The 25,064-nt window shown below is 41.2% G+C and overlaps 2 protein-coding genes across 2 annotated transcripts in view; both read right to left on the minus strand.

The window, feature by feature from the left end:
* Positions 1 to 10,591, minus strand: part of LOC310734895 (uncharacterized protein) — a gene marked incomplete at its 3' end in the record, with an annotated part of 265,495 nt that extends 254,904 nt beyond the window's left edge. Inside the window, exon 1 of the mRNA XM_083557369.1 lies at positions 10,457 to 10,591. The remainder of the gene's footprint in view (positions 1 to 10,456) is intronic.
* Positions 10,592 to 12,518: 1,927 nt separating this feature from the next.
* LOC310734951 (inactive carboxypeptidase-like protein X2) overlaps positions 12,519 to 25,064 on the minus strand; it is a 47,904-nt gene continuing 35,358 nt past the window's right edge. Inside the window, exons 11-14 of the mRNA XM_083557455.1 lie at positions 24,243 to 24,540; positions 20,853 to 20,992; positions 19,458 to 19,557; positions 12,519 to 13,636 (exon numbers count right to left, since the gene is read on the minus strand). Coding sequence (XP_083413581.1) covers positions 13,398 to 13,636; positions 19,458 to 19,557; positions 20,853 to 20,992; positions 24,243 to 24,540 — 777 coding nt within the window. The 3' untranslated portion in view covers positions 12,519 to 13,397. The remainder of the gene's footprint in view (positions 13,637 to 19,457; positions 19,558 to 20,852; positions 20,993 to 24,242; positions 24,541 to 25,064) is intronic.

Here is a 25,064-nt window from a genome sequence, read left to right on the forward strand (position 1 = left end):
ACAATCAGTCGTATACTGCACAAATCTGACCTTTATGGAAGAGTGGCAAGAAGAAAGCCATTACTTAAAGATATCCATAAAAAGTGTCGTTTAAAGTTTGCCACAAGCCACCTGGAGACACACCAAACATGTGGAAGAAGGTGCTCTGGTCAGATGAAACCAAAATCAAACTTTTTGGCAACAATGCAAAACGTTATGTTTGGCGTAAAAGCAACACGGCTCATCACCCTGAACACACCATCCCCACTGTCAAACATGGTGGTGGCAGCATCATGGTTTGGGGCTGCTTTTGTTCAGCAGGGACAGGGAAGATGGTTCAAATTGATGGGAAGATGGATGGAGCCAAATACAGGACCATTCTGGAAGAAAACCTGATGGAGTCTGCAAAAGACCTGAGACTGGGACGGAGATTTGTCTTCCAACAACACAATGATCCAAAACATAAAGCAAAATCTACAATGGAAAGGTTCACAAATAAACATATCCAGGTGTTAGAATGGCGAAGTCAAAATCCAGACCTGAATCCAATCGAGAATCTGTGGAAAGAACTGAAAACTGCTGTTCACAAATGCTCTCCATCCAACCTCACTGAGCTCGAGCTGTTTTGGAAGGAGGAATGGGCAAAGATTTCAGTCTCTCGATGTGCAAAACTGATAGAGACATACCCCAAGCGACTTACAGCTGTAATCGCAGCAAAAGGTGGCGCTACAAAGTAAATAACTTAAGGGGGCTGAATAATTTTGCACGCCCAATTTTTCAGTTTTTTATTTGTTTAAAAAGTTTGAAATATCCAATAAATTTTGTTCCACTTCATGATTGTGTCCCACTTGTTGTTGATTCTTCACAAAAAAATTACAGTTTTATATCTTTATGTTTGAAGCCTGAAATGTGGCAAAAGGTCGCAAAGTTCAAGGGGCCGAATACTTTTGCAAGGCACTGTAAGTATTATTAATCCCCCCTGGTCCAATACTTGGCAGATCCAGTCTTTGGCTGCATTTAGAGCTACAACATGTGTCAGATTTAAACATCTGCATCTTCTTGCCATGATTGTTCAGGCTTAGATTGAGGCAGATTTTGTTTTGTAGATCCTCTTGTTTGTGTGAATGATATTAATAGATTCATGACAATAAAATATAGAGAAGATCACTTGGGTGTTAATGTGTATGCAACACACTGGCCAATCAGCTGCACACACACACACACACACACACACACACACACACACACACACACAGAAAACAGGATGACCCACATTTGTCTGATCTGTAGCTGGCAGCATTTTCCACATCAAAGCTGGGCAATGCTTCAGACAGAGGGTTTGGCCTGTGAAGCAGAGTTGGAGGTCAGTGTGTCAGCCCTCCACTTCCACACAGCTGTTCTTCTGATGGTCCACAGCTGGGATATGGAACCCTGTTAGACCAGGACACCACACTGCAGGCTGAGGATTTATAGATGTTACACTCTGTGCCAGATCACTGTGTGAGGATGAAAGGGAAATTTAATTATCAAATTTAATCCTCTTACAATGTGAAGTCTAAGCTTAGTCCAGAGCTCACACTGTTTTGTGTTATGGTTAATGTAATGGGTTTGGCTGTTGGCTCTGATTGATGTGGCTCTTTTTTTTTATGATTAATAGTACACATCTTTGTTTAATTATGGTCTGATTATGGATAGCAGCCTGGTTACCATAAGTCCAGGTCTTGCATTGGTTTTGGTTGGGACTTTGTGTGTAGCTCTTAGTTATAGTGTAATGATGGTAGATATTGGTCTTGTACTTACTGAAGTCTTTATTAGTTAATCAGTGTTGGACAGTTAGGAATTAAATGTAATTCATTACTGGAGTTAAGTAGCTGAAGTATTTCCATTTGGGGAGATTTCTACTTTTACTTCACATTTCAAATCCAAATATTTTACTTTTTACTCAAATACATTTAGTGAAATCAGTCGTTCGTTTTTTATGAGGATAATAAGATAATCTCCACCTCTTCCTAAATAAGTATTGATCTCCATTGGTATGCTATTTGATCATATTATAATTTAGATCTCACTTTAGTGTTTAATAGTATATTTTTTGGTATAGATCAATTTCTACACTTTTGTCATATCTTGGCCTGAACTAATATGTATTGAGTATAAATCAGTGGCGAGCCGTGTATTCGGTACCTGGGCCTTCAGTGGGGACGTACCCGACTTAAGCCACCTCTTAATACCAACACTATCACTTCGCAATTATAGAAACCATCAATACAATACAAAAACGCAATATAACAACACGTGCATTACAGAGAGACATTTCACATATGGAGGTGAAAATCATTTTACTAAAACAACAAACCCAGTTACACTCCAAACCTCTACACTACAACCACAACTGTGCACCTACAACATCTGGAGCAGTTCAGAATCAATATTTGTCTAATAACATAACAAAAACATTAAAATGTAAATCAAACACAACCTAATCACCAGAGATGCAGACTCATAATGTGCAGCGCCCCTCAGAGGCTGTAAACCAGTGGTACCGCTCGTATTCACTGGTCTGGAAGTGGAGAACAAACCCTTTCCCAGGCTAAGACATGCTAGCTAGCTTCAGGGTTGGACGACCTCCTCACCATGTCTAGCTTTTCTTCAAAATGGATTTTTAAATATATCTGAGACCAAATCAATTTCTCTTCCTCCGTAGGTATAAAAAAGTCTAACTCAAATGTATTAATGAGTGCAGAGCTACACACGTGTTTACCAGTCGAACTTGGCTGTAATAGTTTCCCTCTGACCAACCAATCAGAGGATAGAAAAATGCTGACGCTATTCTGGGCCAGCGAGCTGAGGCGAATATGAAATCTGATAGTAATAGTAATAGAGACTGTGGTAAAAACACTAGCAGTACTGACTCTGAAGGCTTTGGGTAGATTAGATTGACATGGCAGCACATAGAGACGGAAATCTGATTGGACAAAAAATCTAATATCCACATACACGTACTGGAAGCAGTGCAGCCGAGAGAAACTCTACGACATGAAGAGAATAAACTGTTGGAAATAAATTCATACAATTTCATTGAACAAATATTAGAATTTAGGTTGTAAATGTAGGTCAGTGCTTCTGATAGTGTTTAGGCCATTGACCATCTGCCACTGTAAATATACAGCTATAGACAGAGCACCACAAAGCCACCATATCTGTAATTAGAAAACATTTACACTGATACTGAGATGCAATTATAAAAACTGGTTGCATGTTGATTAGTTTCTTGGAAATTGAATGAAAATTATTTTTTTCATGCAAACACTAAAGAAAACAGGAGGACAACAGAAAAAATATATTTTCAATAAATAGAACAAAAAAACCCCAAAACTCTTCTTTCTAGGTGAAAAATAATTCAATAATAAAATGATAAAAATTATAAAATATAAACTTACATAAGCCCAATATGCTTGGGGCTTATACACAGTGCTTTTATTTAAAAAAAACTAGAAAAGGATTCATATACTCACATATACTCACCATTTGTGAAGAAACTAGTGAAGAACTCGTGTTCTGGAACAGAGATATTTTGCATTGACACTGGTTTGGACATGCTTGGAAGCACACATTCCTGTGATTTCTGTGTGTCTGGTTTCATTCAGTGGATTTCAGTGGAATGCTAGGAAGTGTTATAAAGCCATCCCTTTTAAGACAAGATTCAGGACATGAGAAAAACCCCCCCAAAAAAACAGCTGAGTATTTGCTCTGTGATCGTCCAACATTGAGGAACCCTGAGGCTCAGAAATAAGGGGCCAGGAGAAGTTTGCAGGAATGTATTAACCTCCAACTGTGATTGGCTCTAAAGCAAAAGATTTATAAATCCACAAATTTTTAATGTTTTTACCTTTTCAAATAAAGTGTATTAATACCAACTTTACTTTCAGTTACTCATGTACATCATCACAATTAGTACAAAATAGTCTTCACCCAATGTATCTGTTTCTTCTCTTTATACTGTAAATATCTATATAGTTATTCACTTTGGTATGCCTTCTACTCTCTGTACCGCTGTAATACATTCATTTCCATCTGGGATGAAAAAAAATCATCCATCTATCCATCCGTCCTTCTATCCATTCATCCGTCCTTCTATCTTTCCATCCACATATCCATCTATTACATATATCACATTCACCACATTCCCCTATTACGAGCATTCGTCTATCTATCACATCTATCCGTCTATCTATCCATCACATCTACCACATCCACCCATCGCACATCACATTCCACATTCCTTCATAATCAGATCCATCACATCCATCACATCTAAAGTATTCACAGAGCTTCACTTTTTCCACATGTTGTTATGTTACCGTTTTATTCCACAATGGATTAAATTCATTATTTTCCTCTTAATTCTATAAAACAATCTCCCATAATGACAGCGAGAATGAAGTTTCTTTAAAATCTTGCCAAATTTATTACAGATAAAAAAAGAAAAAGAAAAATCACATGTACATACGTTTTCACAGCCTTTGTTCAATACTTTGTTGAAGCACTTTGGCACCAATTACCGCCTAAAGTCTTTTTGAGTTTGATGCTACAAACTTGGCACCTTGGGAAGTTTCTCCCATTCTTCTTTGCAGAACTTCTCAAGCTCAATCAGTTTGGATGGGGAGGGTCTAGAGATCTCCCCAGAAATGTTCATTCAGGTTTAAGTCTGGACTCTGGCTGGGCCACTCGAGGACATTCACAGAGTCGTCCAGTAGCCACTCCTGTGTTATCATGGCTTTGTGTTTAGGGTCGTTGTTCTGTTGGAAGATGAACCGCCGCCCCAGTCTAAAATCCAGAGAGCTCTGGAGAAGGTTTTCATCAAGAACGTCTCGGTACATTGCTGCATTCATCTTTTCCTTAATCCTGACCAGTCTCCCAGTTCCTGCTGCTGAAAAACATCCCCACCACCATGCTTCACTGTAGGGATGGTACTGACCAGGTGATAAGTGGTGCCTGGTTTCCTCCAGACATGACGCTTGGCATTCAGGCCAAAGAGTTCAAGCTTTGTTCCTCATGGTCTAAGAGTCCTTCAGGTGCCTTTTGGCAAACTGCAGGGGAGGTGTCATGTGCCTTTTACTGAGAAGTGGCTTCCTTCTGGCCACTCTAGAATACATGCCTGATTTCTGAAGTGCTGCAAAGATAGTTGTTCTTTTGGAAGGTTCTCCTCTCCACAGAGAAATGCTGGAGCCAACTGGCTCTTGGTCACCTTCCTGACTAAGACCCTTCTTCCCAATCACTCAGTTTGGCCTCTGTTCTATAAAGTGTTTGCTTGTGGGTGTATTTATGAAGCACAGAGAGAACATCAGAGTAGATGGGACACCATATAATGACAGTTTTATCTCTGAGAGTCTCCATAAGATCCTCTTCTGCAAACAAGTGGATGTCAATCATTCTTTCATCCATTCATCTATTCATGCCTTATTAACACTTATGTATGGAAGGTGGTACCTTCAGGCGTTTATTCCTGTAACTTACCTAGTAAACATATACTATACTGCCAAAAGTTTAGGAACACCTAGTCATAAGCAGTGTTGTGCTCGTTACTAAAAAATAGTAACTAGTTACAGTTACTCGTTACTTCATTAAAAAAGTAACTCCGTTACTTTGTTGATTATTTGCACAAAAAAGTAATGCGTTACTGTTAAAAGTAACTTTTTAGTTACTTTTTTAAAGAACCTTCTTTAATGTTCCTATTAATGCCCTTTTATGCGTTATGGTTTATACAAACACAAAACTGACTTAAACACAAAGTAATTTTTAAACACTATTTTATTTAAGTCAGAGCAGCACAAACTAAATATATCACAAGGATTTCTGTAATAAATAACAAAACAAGCTGAATAATATATTCACAATCAAAAACTAAAGTGGCTTCTGCTGTTGTGTTGAGCTCTTAAACATGTTCCTTTCACAGCTGAAGTATGAAAACTATCAACAATGTAGAACAGAACACCGGGTTAGCTTCTAGCTTCTAGCTCCTCAGGCATGGAGGTCCTGGAGCAGCTTTAACAGATTGGAGTTGCTGTTTATCGCAGTAGATACGAGCTTCGAACCAGAAAGACACAGCTTACATTTGACTAAAAAGTTTTTGTCTTTATACCCAACTAAATGAGCATATTTCCACTTTGAGAAATTCGTCTTGCTCTCGCCTCGACTCGCCATTACTGCCACACAGACCTGAATAAACGGAGACACGCCCACAGTGCGTCTTCTTCCTGTTTACAGTGGTTCATCGACCAATCCTACAATGCGACGCTGCTGTAAGCAGGTCAGACTGTAGTCCACACTTCAGCCGAAATGTATTCATTTAAAAAAGTAACGGGTAACGCACCATACGGTAACAGTAACGAAGTTACTTTATTTTTAAAAGTAACGCATTACAGTATTAGTTACAGTCAAAAGTAACACGTTACTAGTAACTCGTTAATGCCCAACACTGGTCATAAGTATGGTATGTGCTTTTAGAGCATCCCATTCAGATAAAAAGAGTATTAGTAAAGTCATGTAATGATGTGAGGTGAGGTGAGATAAGGAAGTCTGGGGTGCAATCAGCATTCATATTCATCCCACAGTTGGAGCTCTACAGCAGGAGATCTTCCACTCTAACTGCAAAGCAGATCTTTATGGAGCTGGCTTTGTTCACAGGAGCATTGTCATGCTGGAACAGGTTTGGGTATCCTGGTTCAAATAAAGGGGACATTTCCATCTACCACATCCATAGACTTCTGATACAATTGTGTGCCTCCAAGTTTTGTAGCAACAATTTGGGGAAGAACCTCATATGTAAATAAAAGTCAGGTGTCTCAATACTTTTGGCCAAACATTATAAATAGTGCTGGTGAACCATTTATCCTTCAGATGACTGTATGTGCAGACACGACTTCTCGGAATGTGAGCCGTTGGCTTGGGTTTGTCAGAAAAGTTCTGGTTTGAGACACAATGCTCTCACACACACTCGATTCCACTGAGGTCCAGATTCCAATAATCTAAGTTTAGCATTTTTTTTATCTCAATCACACACCTGATTCACATCAACAGTTCATTAAACGCAACCTGAATCACATTTAAACACTTTATTCACATTTAGTTTTAAACTTCATGAAAATATTTGGGTGTTTTCTAAGAAATAATAATAGAAAATAATGAGTTACATTTATAGTGATCTTATAGTCACAGTGGAGCTGTGTTAGTTTAGAATGTGGCAGCAAGAGTTCTTACAGGGTCAAGAAAATAAGACCATATAACCCCAATCTTAGTGACAACTTTCCAGGTGAACTGGCCTCTTTTCTTTGTCCCAAAACTCTCTGAAATCCTGTATAACCGGGTCATTTTTCTGAAACTCAGCTAGCTGTTCTTTAGTGTAACTAGGAAGAGTATGAGTGTTCCCTTGGAGGCTGGTGACAGCCTCTTCACTAGCCTATAATTCACGGATCTGCCTTTACCTGCCGCACTCAAGCCCTTTCAAAGCGAGCTCGGTGTCCAAGGCTGTCCCTCGACTAATTACACTACAGTTTGCTACACACTGATCCCAATCAGCATCAGGATCAGGGCCAGGCTCCCCTGCAAACTCCTGCCTGGAAAGAGCATCAGCTGCAGCGTTTTTCTTTCCTGAAAAGGAAAGAAAGAGATGGGTGGCACAGCTCTCTGTGTTTAACTTTGAGGTGAAGTATAGGCCTATACTTCACCTCAAAGTTAAACACAGAGAGCTGTGCCACCCATCTCTGCTCGATGGCTCCTAACTTAGCAGTCTGCAAGTGACATAACAGATTATTGTCCGTTATCACCTCGAACCACGACCCAAGTAGGTAGCCATGAAACTTTTCGACCACAGCCCACTTAAGGGCCAGTAGTTCGAGCTTAATGCTGCTGTAATTGCGATAATTCCGCTCAGCATTGTGTAGCCTCCTGCTCGCATATGCAATGACTCTCTTCTTTTCACCTTGCTTCTGATAAAGGATGGCTCCTAAGCCATTCTGACTAGCATCGGTTTCAAGAATGAAAGGACAGGTGAAGTCTGCAAAACCAAGCACAGGTGCTGTTGTCAGTTTCTTCTTCAAATTAATAAATGCCTGCTCACACTCATTAGACCACAGAGTACTAAAGTAACGACTGCCCTTTGCTTACGTGCCCTCACGCAAGCAAGCGTTTACCAAGTCATGTAAGGGTCCAGCTATTCTCAAAAGAACTTCAATAAACTTTCGATAATAGCTGCAAAACCCAAGAAATGATCTTAGCTCTTTTACAGTTTCTGGGGTCTTCCAGTTACTGACTGCAGCAACCTTGTCTGGGTCAGGAGAAATCCCCTGCGCTGACACCTGGTGACCAAGGAAATGTACAGTCTTGGAGAAAACGGCAATTTGTCAACTTGACCTTTAAACCGGTTTCCAACAACCGCTTCAGTACCACCTCTAACCTCTCCAGGTGTTCCTCAAATGTCTGTGAAAACAGCAAGATGTCATCCAAGTACACGATCAACACCTGAAAAATTTGATCGCTCATAACTGCCTGCATAAGCCGTTGAAAGGTTGAAGGCCCATTGCAGACTCCAAACGGCATCCACCGGTATTCAAATAAACCAAAGGGCATGGTAAATGGCGTCTTAGCCCTATCTCTGTCACTCACAGCAATCTGATGGTACTCTGATGCCAAGTCCACAGTTGAGAAAAACTGAGCTCCCCTGAGGGCATCGAAGCTCGTCAATTATGGGTAGTGGAAATGCGTCACGCCTTGTCTTGGCGTTGTGCTTCCGGTAATCTACAAATAACCTTAGCGAACCATCAGTTTTGCGAGCACCAGCACCACAGGAGAGGTGTAACTCATGCTCTCTTGAATGACACCTTTTTTCAACAGTCTAGTAATGTGCTCTCGAACCTCCTGATTTTAGAAAAGATTGTCGCTGCCCAGTTATGTTCCTCCCTGCAAGAGAACAATATCTTTGAAAAGTTTCAGTCAGGTTTTAGGCCCCATCATAGCACAGAAACTGCCCTAGTTAAAATCACTAATGACCTGTTTTTAGCCTTAGACCAAGGCTTCATCTCGCTGTTGGTTTTACTAGATCTTAGTGCTGCATTCGACACTATAGATCATGATCTTCTCCTCGTCGCCTACAGAATTACATCGCATTCAGGGACAGGCATTAAGCTGGTTTAAATCCTACCTGTCCGATCGTTACCATTTCGTAGATTTATATGGAAAGCTATCCAGGCCAATGCAAGTAAATTATGGCGTGCCGCAAGGTTCAGTTCTAGGACCTCTGCTCTTCACAATATACATGCTTCCGTTAGGAAATATTATTAGAAGGCATGAAATTAGCTTCCATTGTTATGCTGATGATACCCAGCTATATATCTCATCTAAACCAGGCGATACAGCTCAATTAACCCGGATAACTGAGTGTGTTAAGGAAATAAGAGATTGGATGACCCACAACTTTCTACTACTAAATTCTAATAAGACGGAGATTTTGCTCATCGGCCCAAAAACTAGTATACAGAAGCTCCAGCATCTCAACCTGCATTTAGACGGATGTTCTGTAACCACTAGTTCAACGGTAAAAGACCTGGGAGTTATTTTAGACAGCAACTTGTCTCTCAAATATCATATCAACCAAGTTACAGAAGCAGCCTTCTTTCACCTTAGAAATATTTCTAAGCTAAGAAATATGTTATCTATATCTGATGCAGAGAAGCTCGTCCATGCGTTTATGACCTCCAGACTGGACTATTGTAATGCATTACTAGGTGGATGTCCTGCATCATTAATAAACAAGCTTCAGTTAGTCCAGAATGCAGCAGTCAGAGTTCTTACAAGGTCGAGGAAATATGATCATATAACCCCAATCTTATCGTCCCTACACTGGCTTCCTGTTAAGTTTCAAATCCACTACAAACTCCTGCTTCTTACTTACAAAACACTAAATGGTTTATCTCCATGTATCTCTCCAGTCTTCTAACACGCTACAATCTGCCACGCTCCCTGAGATCTCAAAACTCTGGACTTCTAGTAGTTCCTAGAATAGCAAAGTCCACTAAAGGTGGTAGAACATTCTCACATTTAGCTCCTAAACTGGACACTAAACCTCTTTGAGTGTTTGAAGGTTCTGGCATGGAGAAGCTGTTGTTGGATTTATGATGATCTCAGATGTTGAGCTATTTTACGAGGTGCTCAGTTGTTCCTGGTTCCATAACGTCATCTAACTGTATAAGACTGTTGAAAGAACATTACTTATAATCACACACTCCAGGGCTCATGTTAGTTCTCACTCTCCAGTGTTCTGTATTGTTTAAAGACTATAATCACACTCTTGATGTCACCCAAATGAGGACAAGGTTTCCCTTTTGAGTCTGGTTCCTCTCAAGGTTTCTTCCTCATAACATCTAAGGGAGTTTGTCCTTGCCACAGTCACCATAGCTGCTCATCAGGGATAAACACACACCGTTCACCTTCACTGTTAAATTCTGTAAAGCTGCTTTGAGACAATGTCTGGTATGAAAAGCGCAATAGAAATAAACTTGACTTGGCTTTGACCTTGAACTTTGAAGATACAACTGCAGGGCTTCATGGGTCAAGCTAAAGCCCTCAGTGTTACTTCAAAGTGTGTTTATAAAGTGTAAGAGTGTGATTAGGATCAGGTGAGCACGATTAGAGCTCAGATCTGAATAAGGTGTGCTGGAGATTGTAGTATGTGGTGGTCATGGTTTGTTTTGGAAGGTGGCGTGTCTGATGGAGTTCATAGTGGACACAAAAAGGACAAAGTAAAAAACGGGACTTTCTAGTAAGGAGATCATAAAATGAGCCATCTTCCATAGCAAACACCCTCTCATCATCTTAATCATCCTCATCATCATCATCATCATCATTATGATCATCACCAGAGATTCACATTACTGAGAGTTTAATGTAAACAGAAGCTAGGCTAGTTAGCAAGCTAAGACTAGCTAGTGATAGTGGTTTGGTTATTGTTAGCGTCATGTGCAGTAAATGGAATGAAATATAAATGTTATACACCCCATCAAAGATGCTAATTATGTAATTATTTGGGATTAAATACGCTACACACACCTTATTAAAGGAAATCCGTTAAAGTGATTGTCCCCAGATACATGCTAGTTCTAACTAGCTTTGAACACCAGCAAAAGTTTTGAAACAGCTAAAAAAATGACAACTGTTTAAAAACTACAAAACTTTAACATTAGCATTCACGTGCAGGTACTTTATATGACCTTTATATTGTGATGTGCTTCTTTTTGAACATCCCATTCCATATTAACTCTCCATTTGCTCTTATAATAAGCTTCATAAACTCTTCTGGGAAGATGTTCCACTAGATTTTTGTGGAGATGCATTCATTCACTAAAGTGGTGTTAGTGAAGGTCTCGCAACAATAGGGTTATAGCTCTATAGGAGATCTGCCACTCCAAACCTATGGAAAACATATCTTCAAATATCATGCTGGAACAGGTTTGGCTTTTCAAGATCAGGTGAAGGAAAAATCCCATGCTCCAGCATCCAAAGAAGACTGATTCAACTGTCTTTTGCAACCGGAATTGTCTGGTAAAGTCCCAATACATTTGGATAAACAGCGTATCTGACTGTGCGTCACATTTTAGTTTGTTATATGTATTAGAATTGTTTTTCGAAGTGGTTGATTTAGGGTTTCTTTTCATTCTGATCTTTTAAGGAACATCTCATAATACCTGGTAGTATCAGAAAGTTTGGAGACTCACGCTGTTTACAAGAAAGTACTTTATTTATCTACATTTCCACATGATTACGTTTAAAATAGTCTCCTTGCACAGTAGCACAGTGCTCCCAGTGTTCTTCTCAAACGTGTCCTGGAAGTCTACTTTTCGAAGCGTGTCAAGCAACCTTGTCAAAATGTTGAGACAGATCTCCACCTTCTTGAAGTGGGCGAAGTCCTCAGGAGCCAAATCTGGAGAGCAGGGTGGCTACAGAAGTGAGATCGTGTAGTTTTTCCGGCGGGAAACTCACGTGTGAGGAGAAGCTCGCTGGCAGGATGCGCACGTGTGCTCCTGATGTACACAGGACGTAGTTTTTTGGCACGCTGACTTATGAAGGTCGGTGCTCCTTGTGATTGGGCATACAGCCATGTGCTGCCATCTGTTGGCGTGTTCTAAAACTACTCCTGAAACTTTTTGATACTGCTTCGTATAAGTTTATATATTAAAGTCAAATTAGTTGCGTTACTATAAATAGAAATCGCTCCTATAGCAGCAGCTCGTTTTCAGGGACGTGAAAATACTTGCTGATTTGCGTAACGTGAAGTTTTCTGCAACGAGACGTTTATAATGGAACTAAAGTTGACAGCCTGTGTGTTGTGTTATTACCCTTAAGAGAGAGAGAGTACAGCAGGGAAAGGGCGTTTATAGCTGCTATAATGTAAATGAGAAGAAATAAAGGTAAAACTCAATGTTTTGAAGTGTGACACTGAGGTGTTTCTGGGATGTAGGAGGAATAAGACACTGGAGAACGTGCTGTTGTAGGAAAATAATCCACTCCAGGATGTTTTTTTATTTGGTATGAAGATGTATTGACGTCTTCAATGAACGATAATAAATGCAGACAAATGAAACATGCTTCACGTCCGAGAGTAATGCTGAAAGATTTATTTTCATGCCAGTTTTGGTGTTTATGATATAATTAATATAATAATTCTTTAATATCTCTGCTCATGCACTCTGTAATTATATTAATTCTGAATAGAGGACTTACACTCTATCGCCAAAAGTATTGGGACACCCGAGTCGATACCTGACCTGAACATTTTGAAGGCACACGATTGTATCGGATGATGTAATTGTGCCTTTACTTGAACTACGAGCCCCAAAAACCTGTTCCAGCATGATGTTTGTACACAAAGCAAGCTCCATGAAGATACACTGGGTTTGGAGTGGAAGATCTCCTGCTGGTGAGCTCAAACACTTTAGAACATAAATGAATATGTCCACCTCACCTACATCTTTGTGGCTGAAGGAATCTCTACAGAATCTAGTGGAACATCTTGCTAGAAGAGTGGAGCCCATTATAACAGAAAATTTGGAATAAGATGTTCAAAAAGAAGCACATAGAAATCTTACGGTCAGGTGTCCACAAACCTTTAGCTTATATAGTGTTTGTCATTATAATTTGGGAGCGTCGTGTCCAAGCGCTTTTATAGCCGTTATATTCTACAGAGCTGATTGGCTCACGTGTCTCCCTCAGTCCTTGATTACATAATGCCTTTCTCTTTCCTCGAATACACCATCAGACTCCAGGCAGAGTAAAACAGTCCAAAACATCCAAAACACACACACACACACACACACACACACATACACACACACCGGGTTTCCCCCCTTTTATCCCAATCCCCAGCTCTATGTCCCCAGGCTTCGTTGTCTTTGAGGTTGTCTCATGTTGATCGGCTGCTTGTTGAACTTCTCCATGATTTCTTTGATGCGTGAGAGGTTGGAGCGAGACAGTCTGAAGTCGCACCGTGTGGCCCCCATGTCGTAGCCCACTTCACACACTTTCCGTGCGAGGCTGTAGCCTTCAGCTCGCACCGTCACGCTGTACTCGCCTGGGTTCAGCAAACGCCAGTAATCTCCGTCAGCGGCTGCAGAAGGGAACGCGTCATATCATTACAACATCGAGTACAGAGTCCCGGGATTTATCATACTTTTTATTTATTAGACGGAACATCCGAGAAACAAGACACTTCCTGTTCTGACTTACATTATAGCAGCAACGAACGCTCGTTCCTATTCGATTTACAGGATGGAGGATTAGAAATGAGTTTATCAGATGGACGTTTTGGAGACGAGGTGAGAGAGGGGCGATAGAGATGGGTTGGTCATTTTCAGAAAAGGAACATGGGTGTATAGGGGTAAAAGAATGCTGAGGAAGGAGGAAAAGAGGAAGGCCAAGGAGAAGGATTATAGATGTGGTGAAGGAAGACAAATGTAGACAGATGTAGAGGACAGAGTTGTATGGAGACTGATGATCTGCTATAAAGACCCCTAACAGGAGCAGCCCAAAGAAGAAGATGAAACACATTTGCTCATCAGCCTCTCTTCATCCTCTCTCTTCAAAACAAAAAAACATGCAGTGTGTCGTCTTCTATACAGAGAAATCTCAAACTTCTCTGATGTCGACCTCTGATACTGAAGACTCCTTTTGTAGATGTAATATGATGAACATTTCATTTTTTACAGGTTTATGTAAAGCGTCTGGGTATGGCTGAGCAGCACCAGAGTCTCTCTAGTCGGCTTTGAATAAGACTGTGTGTGTGTGTGTGTGTGTGTGTGTGTGTGTGTGTGTGTGTGTGTGTGTGTGTGTGTGTGTGTGTGTGTGTGTGTGTGCGTGCGTGCGTGCGTGTGTGTGTAAAAAATTGCATGCTGTATTAAAGTTGTGGTGACCCTTTTTACAATCAGATAAACCCAGACAAATCATTTGTTTTATTGTACTGTGTCTGTGAAGCGTAGTAAATTGGGCGTGGCTTATGTTAGTGTCTACATGAAGGGGCGTGGCTTTTGTATGTAGTAAAGGGGCGGGGCATCTCGCCATGTCTAAATTAGGAATGCCTGGCTTTGGTGTGCATCAATGTCAATAAAGGGGCGTGGCTTCTTCATATTGAAAGAGGCATGGCTTTATCAGTTTATCAGTTTTAATTAAGGAGGTGTGGCAGTTGTTTTAGTGTCATTGAAGGGGTGTGACTTCCATGTGTGTCAAAATTAAGTAAGCATGGTTTTGGTGTGTTTTAGTGTCATCGAAGAGGTCGGGGCTTTTAATTGTTTACAAACAAGAGAAACGTGACCCTTGTGTTTATCAATCTTTTAAAAAATGGGCGTCTTCTATGTGTGTGTGTCAAAATAAAGGAGGCGTGGCCATTGTATCAGTGTCAATGAGGGTGCGTGGCTTCCATGTATACGTAAAATAATGGAGGTATGGCTTTGTGAATATTAGTGAAGGATATGGAAGAATATTCCAGACAGAATTCAAAGGGAACTGCAAACTGTATTGCAATATACAATTGTTTTCGTTTTTACGAACTTACAGTGACTGTCACATTTCAAATGGAAAAACCAAAGTCCGTTGGCAACTGTATATCCTGTGTCTTACAGGTTAGGACCATGTCAAATTTAATAGCAACATAATAATAAATATAATATTAAATAGCACTTCTCTGCGTCACGTGTGTAACCTGCTAACACTCAGAGGGAATCGCAATTCCTTATTGCATCCGCATTTCTGATGCCTGCACTGAAAGCTGTCAATTAAATATCAGGGGTAGAACAATATTATTGGGCATGTTTGTTTGTTTTGTGTCAAAATTAAGTGTGTGTGGCTTCTATGTGTAACCAAGTTAATTGTAATATTTACAATAGAGAAAATCAGTAACATAAATAAAATAATCAAATAAGACTTCCTTTAACTATACAGTTAAATTTGACTTGCTTTAGATAATTATTAGATTATATTATATAATATTATATTATATTACATTAGATTAGATTAGATGAGTTTCAACTTTAATGACATTGTACAAGGTACAGAGCCAAAGAAATGCTGGTAGCATCTAACCAGAAGTGCATTAGTGGCCTATTTACAATAAATCACAGTGTGATAAATAGTGTATGATGTCGATATATATATATATATGCAGGGATGAGGGTGATTAATGTACAGTAAGGAAAATAAGTATTTGAACACCCTGCTATTTTGCAAGTTCTCCCACTTGGAAATCATGGAGGGGTCTGAAATTGTCATCGTAGGTGCATGTCCACTGTGAGAGACATAATCTAAAAAAAAAAATAATTTTTTAACTATTTATTTGTATGATACAGCTGCTAATAAGTATTTGAACACCTGTCTATCAGCTAGAATTCTGACCCTTAAAGACCTGTTAGTCCGCCTTTAAAATCTCCACCGCCACTACATTTATTATCCTAAATTAGATGCACCTGTTTGAGGTCTCTAGCTGCATAAAGACACCTGTCCACCCCATACAATCAGTAAGAATCCAACTACTAACATGGCCAAGACCAAAGAGCTGTCCAAAGACACTAGAGACAAAATTGTACACCTCCACAAGGCTGGAAAGGGCTACGGGGAAATTGCCAAGCAGCTTGGTGAAAAAAGATCCACTGTTGGAACAATCATTAGAAAATGGAAGAAGCTAAACATGACTGTTAATTTTCCTCGGACTGGGGCTCCATGCAAGATCTCACCTCGTGGGGTCTCAATGATCCTAAGGAAAGTGAGAAATCAGCCCAGAACTACACGGGAGGAGCTGGTTAATGACCTGAAAAGAGCTGGGACCACCGTTTCCAAGGTTACTGTTGGTAATACACTAAGACGTCATGGTTTGAAATCATGCATGGCACGGAAGGTTCCCCTGCTTAAACCAGCACATGTCCAGGCACGTCTTAAGTTTGCCAATGACCATTTGGATGATCCAGAGGAGTCATGGGAGTAAGTCATGTGGTCAGATGAGACCAAAATAGAACTTTTGGGTCATAATTCCACTAAACGTGTTTGGAGGAAGAAGAAAGATGAGTACCATCCCAAGAACACCATCCATACTGTGAAGCATGGGGGTGGTAGCATCATGCTTTGGGGGTGTTTTTCTGCACATGGGACAGGGCGACTGCACTGTATTAGGGAGAGGATGACCGGGGCCATGTATTGCGAGATTTTGGGGAACAACCTCCTTCCCTCAGTTAGAGCATTGAAGATGGGTCGAGGCTGGGTCTTCCAACATGACAATGACCCGAAGCACACAGCCAGGATAACCAAGGAGTGGCTCTGTAAGAAGCATATCAAGGTTCTGGTGTGGCCTAGCCAGTCTCCAGACCTAAACCCAATAGAGAATCTTTGGAGGGAGCTCAAACTCTGTGTTTCTCAGCGACAGGCCAGAAACCTGACTGATCTAGAGAAGATCTGTGTGGAGGAGTGGGCCAAAATCCCTCCTGCAGTGTGTGCAAACCTGGTGAAAAACTACAGAAAACGTTTGACCTCTGTAATTGCAAACAAAGACTCCTGTACCAAATATTAACCTTGACTTTCTCAGGTGTTCAAATACTTATTTGCAGCTGTATCATACAAATAAATAGTAAAAAAAATCATACATTGTGTTTTCTGGATTTTTTTTTTTTGATTATGTCTCTCACAGTGGACATGCACCTATGATGACAATTTCAGACCCCTCCATGATTTCTAAGTGGGAGAACTTGCAAAATAGCAGCGTGTTCAAATACTTATTTTCCGCACTGTATGTATGTATATGTATTGTTTCTAATTGAATTGAGTTTTGGAAATACTACTGAGGAAGATCAGAATGAGGGGCGTTTTATTGAATATAGAATGGTGTTGTAACTAACTCATTAATGCAGCAACCACCCACCGACCCACCTACCTGCCTAACTTACTAACTAAATAAATAAATAAATAAATACATAACTAAAGTGAAAGTGTGTGAGTGAAAGTGTGTGAGTGAAAGTGTGTGAGTGAAAGTGTGAGTGAAAGTGTGTGAGTGAAAGTGTGTGTGTGTGTGAAAGTGTGTGTGTGTGGAAGTGTGAGTGAAAGTGTGTGAGTGAAAGTGTGTGTGTGTGAAAGTGTGTGAGTGGAAGTGTGTGAGTGTGTGAGTGGAAGTGTGTGTGTGTGAAAGTGTGTGAGTGGAAGTGTGTGAGTGGAAGTGTGTGAGTGAAAGTGTGTGTGTGTGAAAGTGTGTGTGTGTGAAAGTGTGTGAGTGGAAGTGTGTGAGTGTGTGAGTGGAAGTGTGTGTGTGAATGAAAGTGTGTGAGTGGAAGTGTGTGTGTGAAAGTGTGTGAGTGGAAGTGTGTGAGTGGAAGTGTGTGTGTGTGTGTGTGTGTGTGTGTGTGTGTGTGTGTGTGTGTGTGTGTGTGTGAAAAGTGTGTGTGTGAAAAGTGTGTGTGTGAAAGTGTGTGAGTGAAAGTGTGTGAGTGGAAGTGTGTGAGTGGAAGTGTGTGAGTGTGTGTGAAAAGTGTTGTAACTAACTCATTAATGCAGCAACCACCCACCGACCCACCTACCTGCCTAACTTACTAACTAAATAAATAAATAAATACATAACTAAAGTGAAAGTGTGTGAGTGAAAGTGTGTGAGTGAAAGTGTGTGAGTGAAAGTGTGTGTGTGAAAGTGTGTGTGTGAAAGTGTGTGAGTGGAAGTGTGTGAGTGGAAGTGTGTAAGTGTGTGAGTGGAAGTGTGTGAGTGGAAGTGTGTAAGTGTGTGAGTGGAAGTGTGTGTGTGAATGAAAGTGTGTGTGTGAAAGTGTGTGTGTGAAAGTGTGTGAGTGGAAGTGTGTGAGTGGAAGTGTGTGAGTGGAAGTGTGTGTAAGTGTGTAAGTGTGTGAGTGTAAGTGTGTGTGTGAATGAAAGTGGGTGAGTGGAAGTGTGTGAGTGGAAGTGTGTGAGTGGAAGTGTGTGAGTGTGTGTGAAAAGTGTGTGAGTGGAAGTGTGTGTGTGTGTGAGTGGAAGTGTGTGTGTGTGTGTGTGTGTGTGTGTGTGTGTGTGTGTGTGTGTGTGTGTGTGTGTGTGAAAAGTGTGTGTGAGTGAAAGTGTGTGAGTGGAAGTGTGTGAGTGTGTGTGAAAAGTGTGTGAGTGGAAGTGTGTGTGTGTGTGAGTGGAAGTGTGTGTGTGTGTGTGTGTGTGTGTGTGTGTGTGTGTGTGTGTGTGTGTGTGTGTGTGTGTGTGAAAAGTGTGTGAGAGAAAGTGTGTGAGTGAAAGTGTGTGAGTGGAAGTGTGTGTGTGTGTGTGTGTGTGTGTGTGTGTGTGTGTGTGTGTGTGAAAAGTGTGTGAGTGAAAGTGTGTGAGTGGAAGTGTGTGAGTGTGTGAGTGGAAGTGTGTGAGTGGAAGTGTGTGAGTGTGTGAGTGGAAGTGTGTGAGTGGAAGTGTGTGTGTGTGTGTGTGTGTGTGTGTGTGTGTGTGTGTGTGTGTGTGTGTGTGTGTGAAAAGTGTGTGTGTGAAAGTGTGTGAGTGGAAGTGTGTGAGTGTGTGTGAAAAGTGTGTGAGTGAAAGTGTGTGAGTGGAAGTGTGTGTGTGTGTGAGTGGAAGTGTGTGTGTGTGTGTGTGAAAAGTGTGTGAGTGAAAAGTGTGTGAGTGAAAGTGTGTGAGTGGAAGTGTGTGTGTGTGTGTGTGTGTGAAAAGTGTGTGAGTGAAAGTGTGTGAGTGGAAGTGTGTGTGTGTGTGTGTGAAAAGTGTGTGAGTGAAAGTGTGTGAGTGGAAGTGTGTGTGTGTGTGTGTGTGTGAAAAGTGTGTGAGTGAAAGTGTGTGAGTGTGTGAGTGGAAGTGTGTGAGTGTGTGAGTGGAAGTGTGTGAGTGGAAGTGTGTGAGTGTGTGAGTGGAAGTGTGTGAGTGGAAGTGTGTGAGTGTGTGAGTGGAAGTGTGTGAGTGGAAGTGTGTGAGTGGAAGTGTACCTGTTCGGACGTCATGGTTGATGCCCTCCACACTGACAATAGCGTTGGCGATGCCTTTCCCCTGTAAGTCTCTCACCACACCTTTAATGCCCCGGTGAACCTGACGAGAGGAAGATTCACACGTCACTAAATCCTTTTCTGCAATTCCTTTCACTTTTAAATGACCCTCAGCTTAAAGTGGTTTTCCTGAGCTGAATAATCTCTCTGAGCTCTGATGAAGGTACTGAACCTCCACACACTACAGTTCAGCACCACACTTACACCTGTTGTGACGAACCATTCATAAACAAACAATCAAAAAGGATTAAAATAAATCATTTAAAGTAGTCAGATAGAACAAATTCACCAGCACAAAACTACATCTGATACAATGAATCTGTCATTCAAAGTAAAGGAGGCGTGGCCTCTGTGCCTGTCAGTCAACGTGAAGGAGGTGTGGCCTGTGAGTCTGTCAGTCAAAGTAAAGGAGGCGTGGCCTGTGAGTCTGTCAGTCAAAGTAAAGGAGGCATGGCCTGTGAGTCTGTCAGTCAAAGTAAAGGAGGCATGGCCTCTGTGCCTGTCAGTCAACGTGAAGGAGGTGTGGCCTGGGAGTCTGTCAGTCAAAGTGAAGTAGGTGTGGCCTCTGTACAAGGCTTTCAGTTGTGTATTTTTTTTTTATGCAAGGAACATAAATAAAATCTGAGTTCCATCAGGAATGTATTATTATTAATGTTTGTTTAGTCTCCGTCTTACAGTTTAACTGCTTTTTTTTTTATTTAAATTACATTTAAATTATTATTAAGCTAAATAAAAGGAGAAAATCCCTACGATTCCACATATCAAGGGAGTGAATGAATGAATATTTGTTAAAGTCTGCTCAAATAATCAGGATAAGTAGAACACATCTATGTTACACACACACACACACACACACACACACACACACACACACACACACACACACACACACACACACACACACACAAGTGTATTACCCAAATGGGGTCTAACAAATGTAAACTATTTAATAAAATGTTTCTATGCACTTGATTGTATTTAAACAATTTGATTTGTGCCAATATAATTGATTACTTAATTTCATCAATATAATAAAAAGGTGTATTGCATTAATTTGATTTTATTCTTTTTTATTTATAAAATATTATTTTACAATATTTACCCAAGCATATATTTTATTTGAAATTGTTTAAATATGTACATTGTTTAAATGTTGATGATCACAAATGTTAATAATAATAAACTGCAACTGTAACAAAATTATACAGAACTGTGAATTAAAAACCGATGTACCGAAACGTCAATTTTGTGTACTGTTACACTTCTGTTAGATATATATGTTGTGTGTGTGTGTGTGTGTGTGTGTGTGTGTGTGTGTGTGTGTGTGTGTGTGTATACCTGCTCCATAAACACAAGCAGAGACTCGCGGTTGTTCTCCCACTCCTCGGGCAGCTCGCTCTCATGAGGAAACTTGTCACAGCCCACGTACATGGACAGCTCAAAGCAGTTGGTGTGGAGGTAACTAAAATCATTCATACCTAAAAAAAAACGGAGGAATAACATTGTATATTATACACAAATTTATAACACGGTACATGCAAACATGCTGATGATCCGCTGTGGCGACCCCTAATGGGAGAAGCCGAAAGAAAGTTTACATTTGTTAGACCGCATTTGGGTAATATAGATGTTTATATAAGTGTGTGTGTGTGTGTGTGTGTGTGTGTGTGTGTGTGTATGTTTGTGTGTGTGTGTGTGTGTGTGTGTGTGTGTATGTTTGTGTGTGTGTGTGTGTGTGTGTGTGTGTGTGTGTGTGTGTGTGTGTGTGTGTGTATGTTTGTGTGTGTGTGTGTGTGTGTGTGTGTGTGTGTGTGTGTGTGTGTGTGTGTGTGTGTGTATGTTTGTGTGTGTGTGTGTGTGTGTTTTACATTTAATATTTCATTTATTAAAGATATAATCTTCTTAACTGTTCTTATTTCATCACACAAACGACTTCATTCCTTCTATTCTTCATTCATTCACTTCCTTGATATGTGGAATTATCAGGATTTTATCAGGATTTTATCAGGATTTTCTCCTCTTAAGAGAAATTCTTAAAGCTAGAGATAAAATGCAAAAGAATCCATAGCGCTAGCATTGGCGATGACCAGGAAGTGGCTATGATTTCGCACATGCAGCAAACAAAATCTGAGTTTTACAACATACTAGAAATCCTTTTTCTGGTACAGAGTAAGTAACGTCTCCAGGTTCCATATGTTCCTGGTTCCCTGAGGGAACGAGACGCTGAGTCAACATCGCGTTGGAAACGCTTCCACGTTGTCCACGCTCTGAATCACGTGTGTAATCCATCCGATGGAAAAGGTCGGCATCACCGGCGGGGTGACGTCACGACCAGGAAGCTATAAAAACACATGGAGTGAAGCCTGTGCTAGCTTCTGAAAGAGAAGGAAGCGCTGCAGGGATGCCGGCAGTGTGTCCTGGGGATGCAGTCTCTCAGGACACCAGGGTTACATACGTAATCTGAAGACGTTCCCTTTCAGGAACTCGAGCTGAGTCAACAACGCTTTTGGGAACTACCGCCAGACTGACCAATCTCTGCCTAGTGTGTAAGAGCACTGCTAGTATAAAGGACAGAGGGGCCTGGAGTGGCACTATGCTCAAGATTATAAAACCAAAAAAAGGTCAGGGTGGTGCACCAGCCCGCAGCGTCGCAGATATCATGGAGGGAGGACCAATCCTTAGAAGCTGTCACACTCCGGTTTAAGCATGCTGTGACAACGAAAGAGGACTCATAGAAGGATGCAATTGCATCCACAATCCATCTGCTAAGCATCTGCTTATTCTCAGGGAGGCCTCTCCTTGGAGGGCCATAGCAGATGAATAGTTTTTCCGACTTCCTCCACAGACTCGTTTGTGGACTTAAATATCCAGTACTTGCACCAGACACAGTCGGTTTAGCTTTTCCTGGTCTGGGGCCTGTGCAGGAGGCCAATTGGAATCACATTGGATGCTGCTGCCATAAGCCCAAGCAGTCTCTGGAACTGCTTGACAGTGAGTGATTGCCCTTCTCTGATCCTCCTGACGGCCATAAGGATGGATGCAATGCGGGCAGGAGATAGCTGCGCATGCATAAGAGTCAAATCTCATATGACGCCTGAATAAGTGGTTCTCTGTAATGAAGTAAGCACACTCTTTTCGGCTTTCAGCCAAAACCCCAGCTTCCTGTGAGAAGGGAGGAGGAATACATGAAAGTATGCATCCTTTAGATCTACTGTGACAAACTAGTCCTCGCATCTGATTTAAGACTTGACCAGCATCTTGAACCTGAGTCTCATAAGTAAGCGGTTTAGCTGACATAGATCTATGATAGGACACAACCCACTGCCAATTTTGGTACTGGCTGTAGAACCTGGACTCTCTGTCTGATTGAGGGACAGCTCGATTGCCTTCTTCTTCAGAAAAGTGTCTCCTTCCTGTTTCATGAAGAGAACCTGTTCGGGTCCCACCAGGGTGGAACACATACCTAGTCAAACCAGGGCAGACGAGACCTTGACTGAATCGTGTAGCCTCTGTTCAAAGTCTGCAGGACCCATTAAGACACATCTGTCAAAGCTTCCCAGGCTGCCAGGTAGTCTTTTAAGGGTATAAGTCACTCAAGACTGACCCCTGGTACACCTAGAGGCAGGGCGTAGCTCTATGGAGACAGCTAGTACTCCAGGTCTGCAACAATAGCGGTTGGAACCCGAGGAGGGTGCTCACTACAGGGCCGTGGCCTGAAGCACTGACTGTGGCAGGGTTAATGGAACAGGTCCCATGAGATGCAGGGGCATGGCAGGCACTGTGTAATGAGGTGCACCATGCCCTTTCCCGGCAGAATCTCCAGACCGTCCCATGTCAAGACTTCCTGGCTGAAGTCCTCTAATTGAAAATGACAGTCGTCAGATCTGCCATCTCACGACTCACGCTTCGGGCCAGAGAATCCGATAGGGTGAGCCATAGGTGCCTCTCGGTGGAGACCAGGGCGGCTAAAGACCAGCCAATGGCCACAGCGGTCTCTTTTGTAGCCCTAAGTGCCAAATCCACCAAACGACAGATCTTCTGGACCTCCTGGCCACCTGAAATGCCCCCCACAACAGTTAAAGCTGTCATATATATGTATATGTATATTCTTCTCGGACATTTACCATTTGCTAAGGAACAACGATCACACAAACTGCGCTAACTCTAGAGTTAAAAAGTTACAAGTGCACTGACACAAAAACCTTCATGATAAATAACCAGAATAAGTGAAGCTTTTGATAAATTAATTAGAGTTGACATGGTTACATGAACAACTCCTTCTGATTTAGAAGACTGATGGTTTACAAATGTTTTGCCTTTCAGACAGAAGAAATAAGGATTGAAAAAGTGGAAGAAAAAAAAATTGCTAAATAAATGAGGAGAATGCTGACTCCTGGTACAGGGAGTTTGTGATCCTGCATGGAGAGTTTTTAATGAGTAGATGATTTACACACACACACACACACACACACACACACACACACACACACACACACACACACACACCTAATTGACACAGTGTGTGTATATAAATATATACTGTATATATATGAAACTAAAACAGGAATATATATATATAATTATGACAATAATAAATTTATATTAGCAGTAGAAATCTAGATTAAATTGTATTTATTTAAATAGATGCCATTTATACAAATCCCTTGGTCCTAAGCTTTTTTTAAATGTTCTGACACCAAAACATCTTCTTTCCCAAACCTCACTCACTTCCTGGAGCTGTGTGCCAGGATGCCCCATTGATAGTGCCATCCTCTTTGGCAAAGTCATGTGTGTGACACACCCTGCGTGTCGGAGTCGTCATCAGCCGGTGCGTGGAGGCATACGAGAACGCCAGCCAGCGGAATACTGGGTCATCCGGAGTGGGCGTGGCTCCCTTTAAAACACCAGTGAGTCGAGTCCGGTCATAAGGGAAGGTAACTACCAACTCGCCACCTTGGAGGTTGCCACCAAGGACAAAGGGGATCTTGTCCATCCATGCCAACAGCACCCGTGTCTCCATGGCAACCTGTCAGATTGAGATATTCATATAAATCTCCTTTCAATTGACGTGCAAAATTGTGGAAGAGGATCCTGATTGGTCAAAACACTTGTTCTGGTACCTTATTGTTTCTATAGCAATGGCTAATTCAGCAGATGTGAACAGATGTTTATGTAACATTTACATAAGGAGCCCCCAGTGTTAAATGCAGTAAATATTCACTATATCGCAAAAGGTTTGTTAATACCTAAGCATAAAATTTCTGTATGCTTTTTAAACATCCCAATCCACATTTAGTCCCTTTATGTTCTTGAAACTACCTCTCCACTTCTGAGAAGATGCTCCACTAGATTTTGTGGAGATTTGTGCTCAGACTTGATGGAGGTGAGGTTTAGGAGGTCTGGGGTGCAGCCAGCATTCACATTCATTCATGTTCAATAGGGTTGGAGTTCTATAAAAGATCTTCCACTCCAACCCCATGTATAGCAGATCTTCATGGAGATGATTATGCATAGTTGTCATGCTAGTGCAGGTTTGGGTCTCCTAGTTCA

Source organism: Silurus aristotelis (assembly GCF_946808225.1).
Source record: "Silurus aristotelis genome assembly, chromosome: 12".
Lineage (NCBI taxonomy): Eukaryota > Metazoa > Chordata > Actinopteri > Siluriformes > Siluridae > Silurus > Silurus aristotelis.